The 10,270-nt window shown below is 39.9% G+C and overlaps 1 protein-coding gene across 10 annotated transcripts in view; it reads right to left on the reverse strand.

The window, feature by feature from the left end:
- The window catches only part of SAP130 (Sin3A associated protein 130), a 75,419-nt gene that overhangs the window by 42,290 nt on the left and 22,859 nt on the right, over positions 1-10,270 (reverse strand). For 8 of the 10 annotated variants that reach the window (XM_019931826.3, XM_019931824.3, XM_019931825.3 and 5 more), the window contains 4 exons: positions 8,666-8,807; positions 6,561-6,682; positions 1,928-2,230; positions 931-1,108 (listed from right to left, as the gene is read on the reverse strand). In XM_019931826.3, the coding sequence (XP_019787385.2) occupies positions 931-1,108; positions 1,928-2,230; positions 6,561-6,682; positions 8,666-8,807 (745 nt within the window). The remainder of the gene's footprint in view (positions 1-930; positions 1,109-1,927; positions 2,231-6,560; positions 6,683-8,665; positions 8,808-10,270) is intronic. The other 2 variants (XM_019931823.3, XM_073807853.1) reach the window with 1 other exon arrangement.

A 10,270-nucleotide genomic window follows, 5' to 3' on the forward strand; every position in this document is an offset into this window, starting at 1 on the left:
CCAGAGATGGAACGTGCGCCCTTGGCAGTGAAAGCGCGGCGTCCTAACCACTGGACCACCAGGAAATTCCCTACGGTCTTTTTTTTTTTTTGTGGTACGCAGGCCTCTTACTGTTGTGGCCTCTCCCGTCACGGAGCACAGGCTCTGGACGCACAGGCTCACGGGCCCAGCCACTCCAAGGCATGTGGGATCTTCCCGGACCGGGGCACGAACCCGTGTCCCCTGCATTGGCAGGCGGACTCTCAACCACTGCGCCACCAGGGAAGCCCCCCTACAGTCTTTTTAAAAAGCCTCTTACTATAAGTTCTGTAGGGTTTTGAGAGGAAGAGAAATTTAGAAGTGCATATTCAATCTGCCATCTTAACTACAAGCTCTGCCTTGTGTTTTCATTAATATGGCTACTGTGTCATGGACTGACTTAGGATTAAGACAGAGACTCTGGTCTCTGCTATGGCAGAGCACATACCTTCCCGCCTATGACCCACCAACTCAGAAGCTTATACGACAACACAGAACACTATTTGCTACTAAATATGACCCTTAATACACTTGGGAGACTGCCTGCCCCGAGCAACAATTCATTTAGGACGATGAGGAAAAAATACACAGCACACATTACTGTGCCTAGCTAGACAAGCCTGAAGAGTTCACTTCAAGCTACTTTAGGGGTTCTAGGGTTAAACTCTCAGAACCAGAGAGAACTCCTAAAAGTACGTAATATGCAACACATGCTTACAAACTGACACCCAACTGACTCCTGGATTCTTACCATCCTGCAGTCTGAGCTTGGCCAGGCTCTACTGAATAACCCGGCGGTCAAGTTATTTTGGAGGAAATTGAGTTTGCTATCAGCACTGGATTACTGCCTACTGTTTACACCAATTACCTCCAGAATTAGCGGTGTCCTTTGGCACTTCTGGATCTACTCACCCATCTGTGGCAGGTTTCTTCCGGAGTATACTTGGCCGTGGGGACGAGCCCTGGGCTGGAGCGTTGGTGCTCGCACTCTGGCTGTGAGTCTGCACCACAGTTGTTGCTGCTGGAGCGGCACTGAATGGGTTGCTAAGAGGGTTGGCTACAATTGTGGCTCCATCTGCCAACACCACTGCTGGAGGACAGGAAAGAGCAATGAAGAGAAGGAAACGGAAGTAACATCACTAAAATGTCACGTAAGACAAAAAACAACGATCAGACCACCACAATCAAGAGTATCCATGTTAGGACTGTCCAATTTCAAGAAGATGAGGGATAAGGACAAAAGCAGATGGCAAACTGGGGAGGTTACAAAGTCTACTGATGCACGATTAAGAACGTCTTTTCTTTGCTCTACAATCATAATTACTAATAAGTGAGATGAGATACATAAAGTATATAGTATACTGCAGGAAATGTTCTGCTACAGTTTTTTGGTGAAATACCACCACCTCTCAATTCCTAATAATGGTACCAACATTCCAGTCTATCTTTACAGCTTTACAAACAACTCCAAAAAAAATCTTAGGGAATTTCCTGGGGGTCCAGTGCTTAGGACTCCGCACTTCCACTGCCAGGGCCCAGGTTCAATCCCTGGTCGGGGAACTAAGATCCCACAAGCCACGCAGCACGACCAAAAGGTAAAAAAGAAAAAGAAAATCTTGAAATGGAATGAGAACACTAGTCTTATGAGGCGAATGTACTCCCTCAACTAAGAGCTCTTTTAGAACGCTTCTCCCCACGTGCAAGCGCACGTTAGGCTGTTTATGTACGTAGTTTCTAATGCTTACAAAGACCCTGACAGGTAAGTTCTAAGCAACTCATGTTACAAAGAGAAAATTAAGGCCTAGCAAGCTTACCTGAGACCACAAAGCCAGCAACTGGCAGAACCATGATTCAAACCCTGTGTACCTTTTCCCTCCACACCAACTTCCATGTAAAAAATTAAAATTACCTGAAGTCTTTCCTTCAGGCTGAGGCTGCTGGGTCCCTATTGGTGCAGGCTGAAGTCCTTGGGTGCTGATTGGGGTTGCTGAGTGAATGCCCTGTGTGCCTATGGGGGCTGGCTGGATCCCTGGGGTCCCAATGGGAGCTGGCTGGATGCCCTGTGTACTGATGGGGGCTGGCTGGATCCCTTGGATATGTCGAGCGTGGGATGCATCCACTGTCATCAACTGCATGGGGTTCAGGTGGACTGTGGACGCCACCCCGACTCCAGTCTGAGCCGTGATGGCAGAGTTTGGAGCCTGAGCTGAAACTAAAAATGATGCAAAAAGTGACAAAAATGTTAGCTTTGATTGGCACAGTCCACATAAGGAGAAAAACACTCAAATCAAAACAATTTTTCCACTGTTCAAGATCTAAACCCTCAGTTAAAAAAAAAAAGTGCTACGTAAACTCTATACATTGAGGCTTCCCCCCCACTACTTGCACCAATTTGATACGATCTCTGCAGATTGCTAGAAATAGCATTAAAATGAGAAAAAAGCAATCATTTATTAAAAGCCAAATGTGAGCCAGGCAACTATGTAAGTAATTAATATAAAACTTCTGAGATACATCCATGCCTCCAGGTCAAGAATCTTTGCTTTAATTGATAGAACCACTATCACAGGCACTTCTGAAATACAGTAGTTGCGGATTTTAAATTCCAAAATATGCACTGAAGAGAGAAGTAACTTGTCCTTTTATCTATCAGGCAAACATATCATCTGTGTATATTAAAAACAAACAAACAAAACTGAAAACAAAAACATTCCCAGGAAGCGACAAAAAAAAGAAGGGATTTCTCACTGTTTGTGGAAAGAAAACAAACAAACAAAAGACTTTTCTTCTCGGTCATCAAAACAATCTGGAAAAAGATATACGTATCCCCATGTTCACTGCAGCATTATTTAGAATAGCCAAGATATGGAAACAATCTGTGTCCATTAGTGGATGAATGGATAAAAAAGATATGGTATGTATATCCATACACACATAATGGAATATTACTCAGCCATTAAAAAAGAAAAACCCGAAATACTGCCATTTGCGACAACATGGATGGACCTAAAGGGTATTACGCTTAGTGAAATAAGTCACAAAGAGAATGACAAATACCATATGATCTCACTTATATATGGAATCTAAAATGCAGAAAACAAAAATAAACCAAGCTCTTGGATACAAAGAACAGACTGGTGGGTGCCATAGGTAGGGGTGGAGAGTGGGCGAAATGGGTAAAGGTGGCCAAAAGGTACAAACTTCCAGTTATAAGATAAATAAGTCATGGGGACGTAATGTACAGCATGACGACTATAGTTAGCAATACTGTATTGTATATTTGGAAGTTGCTAAGAGAGTAGATCTTAAAAGTTCTCATCACAAGAAAAACAATCTCTAACTGGACGGTGACAGATGTTAACTAGACTTGTGGTGATTATTTTGCAATATATATAAACATTGAATCATTAGGCTGTACATGTGAAACTAATATATGTCAATTACCTCAATTTTTAAAAAATAATCTAACTGAAAATGTTTTTTAACCATAGAGATAAAGGTTTAAATTATTATTATGCATAAGAAAAGTATAGTGAAAAGTTACTACGTGTAAATTTATAGTCATGGCTATATTGTAATTCTTCCTTTGAAAAATATATACATACACAATTTCCAGAGCATTATAGCTTCTTCCTGAAAAGTGTATCTGTGCTATTTCTGTTAAATAACAGGTTTTGGTCATTTGCCTGCTGTTGAACCTACAGTCTAGTCACCACTCCAAGCCTTTTTAAGATCCAATCTTATTTCACACTTTGTGTTCTCACTCACACTATGTTCCTGCCCAAACCAAACCACTCTGTTCTGACCACATACTCCAGCTAATACTTTATTCACAGACAGAAATGTGCTTTTCTCCAAACCCACTACGGCTCTGCCCTATACTTTCTGAAAGATGCTTTCCAAATGTCACTTCCTTCAGGAAATCACTCCTGACCTCCAACCCTACCTTCTCAAGTAGACATAACCTCTTACCTCAGAAGCAGCATGGCTTTGCTCAAGCCCCTCTTTTAAGATTTAGCATATTATAATATCTCTTCATGTCTAATCTTCCTACTAGACTCTAAGCTTATTGAAAGCTGTTTAAAAGTCAACTTTAAAAATAGAGCCTAGCATAGGAGCCTTAACCAGGACCTTACAAAAAATTAGGGTTTCAATAAATATTCAATAGGATACTGTAAGCTGGTTACTAAATCATTTTTTCATTTGTGTCCATCCATGTTTAGATTCACACGTCTGAGAAATAATATATTACCTCTCATCTGCACCAACAATGACAGTTTGATCCTGGAAGAAATAAAGTATTGAACGTACTATTCATTTTTCTGTGTCAGTATCTATCAGGGCTACAGCAGTGATGAAAGAAGAATAATGTAGAGAAACAGACGACTGGCAGGATCCCCAACACTTCAGACAGTGCTCTTATGATGGATTTTTACAATAAAGGTTTATATAGAATGATAGTGTCTGCATAGTTGATTCTAGGTCAAGAGAGACTCTGCGTGCCCTTTTCAGCTGGCTAGCATTCAGAGAAATACACAGTGGTCATGAATGACCTTCTCCATAAAAGCAAAATGACTGCACTGTTATAGAAGTTCTGTTATAGAATCATGTTATAGAGTTCTGTTATAGAACTTCACTGTTATAGAATTCAAGGTAGTAGATGAAGGAGAGAACCTGAAAGCAAGTGCTGTTACTGATAAAGAGACTTAAGAATTTTCAGCAGTTAGTGTAACACACACACGTGAAATTTACTTCCTAATTGCCAACATGCTTCTATGATACTTTTCGCATCCTACTTTTGGCAACAATCAATTAAACATTATTCTACTTTATAAGATTGTTAATTAAAAAACACTGTTATGAAGTTCCTTTAAAAAGAAAGTTTTGAAAAACAAACACCCCCCACCCCGCAAAAAAAAAAAAAAAATCAAAACACACACATAGAACAATGTAGAGATGGAGGAACCTATTTTCAAAGCTATTTAAACCTCAGTATTGGGACTTGCCTGGTGGCGCAGTGGTTAAGAATCTGCCAATGCAGGGGACATAGGTTCAAGCCCTGTTCTGGGAAGATCCTACATGCCGCGGAGCAACGAGGCCCGTGCGCCACAACTACTGAGCTTGCGCTCTAGAGCCCAAGAGCCACAACTACTGAAGCGCGAGCACCTAGAGCCTGTGCTCCACAACGAGAAGCTGCTGCAAGGAAAAGCCTGCGCAGCTCAATGAAGAGTAGCCCCGCTCACCACAACTAGAGAAAGCCTGCACACAGCAACGAAGACCCAACACAGCCAAAAATAAATAAATAAAATAAATAAATTTATATATATATTAAAAAAAAAACCCTCAGTGTTTGAAAGTTTTAGACTAGCACTGTCCTAATGAAAATATAAGTCATACATGCAATTTTAGATTTTCCAGTAGCCACATTAATAAATTAAAACGCAGGCCAGGGCTTCCCTGGTGGCGCAGTGACGACGCAGGGGACGCGGGTTCGTGCCCTGGTCTGGGAAGATCCCACAGGCCACGGAGCGGCTGGGCCCGTGAGCCATGGCCGCTGAGCCTGTGCTCCACAACGGGAGAGGCCACAACAGTGAGAGGCCCGCGTACCACACACACACACACAAAAACACAGGCCAAATTAATTTTAATGACATATCTTGTTTAACTCAATATATCCAAAAATTATCATTTCAAAATATAATCACTATAAAAGTTAGTAATAACATACTCTACATTCTCTTTTCCATATTATGTCTTCAAAATCCAGGGTACATTTTACTCTTAAAACACATCTCAATTCAGAGACTAAATTTCAGAAATATTCGATTTGTATTTTGATTCCATAAAATCTACAATTTTGAAAAAAGTAGTTGCATATCACTAAGTTGCACCAAACATATTTGAAATTTCTCTCATTTTAATTAAGTAAAACAAAAAATTCAGTTCTTCATTTGTGCCGGATCCCCTTCAAATGCTCAATGGCCACCATGTGGGCGCAGCTGCAGTCCTGGACGGCACAGCAGACAGGCAACGGCCACAATCTGACAACCTGGCTTTCTTATGCCTGAAGTGAGCTGAGGGTCTCACAGGAAAAGACTATACAAACCCTGAGGTTTAAGTAGCACTGTTTAGTCTGGATTGGCAAAAAGAACACTATTTACCGGACTGGATAGTGAATTTTGAGCACAACTGGACGAACATTAACAACACAACAAATATCCCACAAAACAATAGAAGCCTCGTAAGAGTGCAGCTTTATTCGTTTTTAACTGCACTTCCATTTTAAGGGATAACAAAAACTGTTAACATAATTATCCTCAGGGTGGGATAAAATCATGCTACTATCACTAATAAGTAACAACTTTTCCGATTCCAGGGGTGGTGATTTACAACCTTAAAGCTTCAGATTTCAGCCTTATCTGAATCTGAAAATAAAAGCTAGAGTAATTAAATCCATACTAGAAATATTCGCTGATCGATTTCTATCTCATTGCATGCAAAAATTAAAATGTTAAAAGGCATCTTAACAGTGGGGCTCATACCTGGATACTGTCGAATGGTGGACACAGAGCTGGTGATCGGGGTGTACGTGTGAGCAGCCAGTGGGTATGCAGAAGGTGGGTACGTTGGCAGAAAGTACTGGAACTGAACAGGAACAGATGGTCTATAGATGGAACACAGATAATATGAACCAAAATGGTTTTTCTTCTTTCCCTTCAAATGATCCTATCCCCTACAAACTCTTTTTTCTTTTAAAAAACTGCCATACTAACGTTTCCTAAATTGCATCCCAAACAATTATATCAAAGGATACAGACCTAGAGAGAGTAATATTTTAACACGGATGGACCTAGAGATTATCATACTAAGTGAAGTAAGTCAGAGAGAGAAAGACAAATACCATATGATGTCACTTACAGGTGGAATTGAAAATATGACACAAATGAACTTATTTACAAAACAGAAACAGACTCACAGACATAGAAAACAAATTTGTGGTTACCAAAGGGGAAAGAGGCGGGAAGGGATAAATTAGGAGTCTGCGATTAGCAGACACAAACTACTATACATAGAATAGATAAACAACGAGATCCTACTGTATCGCATACATATATATAAAAAACTGAATCACTTTGATGTATACCGGAAACTAACAACAACATTGTAAATCAACTGTACTTTGGTAAAAAAAGAAAAGAAAAGAAAAAAACTAATAAGCATTTCTATACGCCACAAAAATCAAACAAGAATATTTAAAAATGATCCAATTCTGAAATTACTTCATGTGCACTCCACCAGGTTCTCACTGTGGGGTGGGAGAAGGGAGATACAAATACGGAATGGGGGAGGTAATGGAGCTAGACCAGAGATACCAGAATGTACTTAGTTTTTAAAATGTTATATACTTCCTACCTCTCTGCCTGCTGAAAGGGCCTAGAAGTAGTGACAATCCAGTAACAACAAACAGAGCTAATGGCTAGATCTTAGTTTCTAAATGATGCAAAGGAACCAGGGCTCCTTGGAGAAATAGCAGATTCCAGGGCTCAGAGGGACCAAGTTCACGAAGAGTTTCAAGTATCTTAATGTGGTGAGAAGTAAGGAAGGGCCAGAATGACCAGGACATAGCAAAACCCAGGAACTAGTCTGAAGGGGCTCCCAAGGACGAACCTGGAGACAATTTGAGCCTCGAAATAGATGACAGTAATGGATTATAATTATGAATAAATAAAACCAAATCCACGAGCCCATGCAGATGTTCAAAAATAAAATACACAGAAAAATAAATAAATGGGGATAGATGAACTTTCTTTACATCAGAATGTCAACTGATAAATATCAACGAAATGATCGAACAAGTCACTATCTTGCAACAAGTCACTATCTTGCATCATACTGCAACCATCAACTGATTCAGCCAGGAATCATCAATAGAAGCAAAACTACGGAGTGAAAGCTTATAAGGACACTTATAGTCTCAAGGTATTTCCACACAAATTAGTTATTTACAAAAAAGAAAAGCACACCGTTACAGCAGAAAAATCTGGCATCACCTTCATTAAGTAATTAATATTGAGATAACTATTAATGGGACAAAGGGTGAGCATGAGCTCTCTGATGTAATAACAGTGAGAAGAACATATCACCTAATGGTATTCACTTCAAAAATGCACAGCCTGAATCTAACTCCGAGGAACAATCCGACAAGCCCAAATTGAAGAATATTCTGCAAAAACAATGGCCTATCTATACTCTTCAAAAATTTCAATGTATGAAAGAGAATGGAAAGCTAAAGGATCGTTTCAGTTCCCCATACTGTGGTTAAGTAAGAACAGCTTTGTTCTCTAGAGATGAAAATGGAAATACTTAGGGGATAAGAGGTCATGATGCTGCCACCCTTACACTCAAAATGGCTCAAAATAAATTAAAAAGAGAAGTACACAAGTCAAAAAAAAGATACTAGAACATTCATCAAAAGGAGAACGAATAAATACAGCACAGTTTCATAAAACTAAGGAAATTACACAATGTATTAGATTTTCAGGGGGAAAAACTGAAAATAAAGAAATACATGCCATATTCGTGGGACAATTGGTTTCACTGAAAAATCAAAACAATTCGTGACACGATGGGGCACATTCCCTCCTACCTATTGTCACTTCGGGTTTCCATAGCCACAGGATTTGGAGAGGCTCGATGTCCTGAAATGGGAATCAGGCTACTCCTCTCTGCAGGGTAATCGGGTTGGATCCGAGGAGAAGTATGTGTGATTTGCTGAGGCACCACCTTAGCTACAAAAAGTATAATCCAATTACATTACTGCTCATATGCTTTCACTGGCATGCCAAAACATTCTTGGCCAGCAACAATCTTAAGAATGCAAACAGTAATAAGAAGCCTGGATTTTTAGTTTTAATCAAAATAAAAAATGAAAAGATGAGTACCTATGGTGCAACTGAATTATTTCAATCCAATAATACACTGATATATTTACACTGCTATCTGTCAAAGCAGGGTTCAACATTAATACTTTCAGCAACTACATCCTTTTCTCCTGACCTGGCTTCTTGGAGACCTTTTTTTTAAAAGGAGAAAACTTAAAAAAAAAAAAAAAAAAATCGACAAAAATTTGAATACAGAAATGGCAAACACCTTAGATTCTTTTCAGGGGCCCATAACTAATTAGTAATAATGTAGCTGATAAGTAATGAGAAGGTCATTTTAATTTCCAAGTCTTAGGTTCCTCATCTATGAGGAGGCCTTCTCTAGAAAATCACTTAATTTCTAAAGTCTTTTGAGTTTCCTGTGACTTTGCATAATATTTTATGGCAAAATCAAAATGATCATACAGTTTTCAAATTTAATTCTATCTGTAAAGACCCAAGTCATACAATGGCAGGCACGCAAACACTAGAGACTGGGATGATGCCATCACGTTACCCAAGGTGCAGCACGCTGAACACCAAAGGTAAGCAGCAACCCCCCCGGGCCCAGATATTTTCTGAGGGAGGCAGCTGGAGAAGTTTCTGCAGGATGATGGGTGAGATGCCCAGTTTGACCAGCGAGGATGGCCTCTGCTGGCTAACGCAGAGAGAAGCTGGCATGATGTATCTTCCATCAGTAGTCAGTCGAGAGGGTGCTGAGGGAAAAGTGAGTAAGCCTGTGTTTTCACTGTGCCCATAAAAGGTAGGAGAAAATTATGCTTCCAATAAAAAAGCGGCTGTGTTTGGCACAGTAGCTAACATCAGATGGTAACCACACACACACACGAATCATACCTTTACTTTTTCCTAATTAAAAGGGCCATACATCCTCAATTATTTAGAAAAAAAAAAACTTCAGGAAAAACATAATGCAGAAATGGTAAGTTGGGGCTATTTTCAAAGATAATCCCTGTTTTCTGTAGGCTGGCATCATCTGATTCTTTTTATAGTTCTGAGACCACTGTCATGTGTGCAGAAAATAAGGGTGGCATTCTATTGGAAATGGGCATTCACTGCAGGTGAAAACCCTATGCTTGGGGTTATCAGGCTCTTCCCCTGATCCAACACATTCCTATTAATAACAATGGCTGAATTCAATATCTAATCTCTCCTGGAGAAAGCAAGTGACACTCAGAAAAAGCCACTTAGGTGACTTTAATATAGCTCTTATGCCCTCAACTTGAAAATCAATGCTCTAGGGTTAATATCAGTTTTCCCTTCTCAACTGAGGCCCTTCTGTACAGGGATCCCATTATGATGTAACAAATATC

The sequence above is a fragment of the Tursiops truncatus genome, chromosome 7 (genome assembly GCF_011762595.2).
Source record: "Tursiops truncatus isolate mTurTru1 chromosome 7, mTurTru1.mat.Y, whole genome shotgun sequence".
In the NCBI taxonomy this organism is placed as follows: domain Eukaryota; kingdom Metazoa; phylum Chordata; class Mammalia; order Artiodactyla; family Delphinidae; genus Tursiops; species Tursiops truncatus.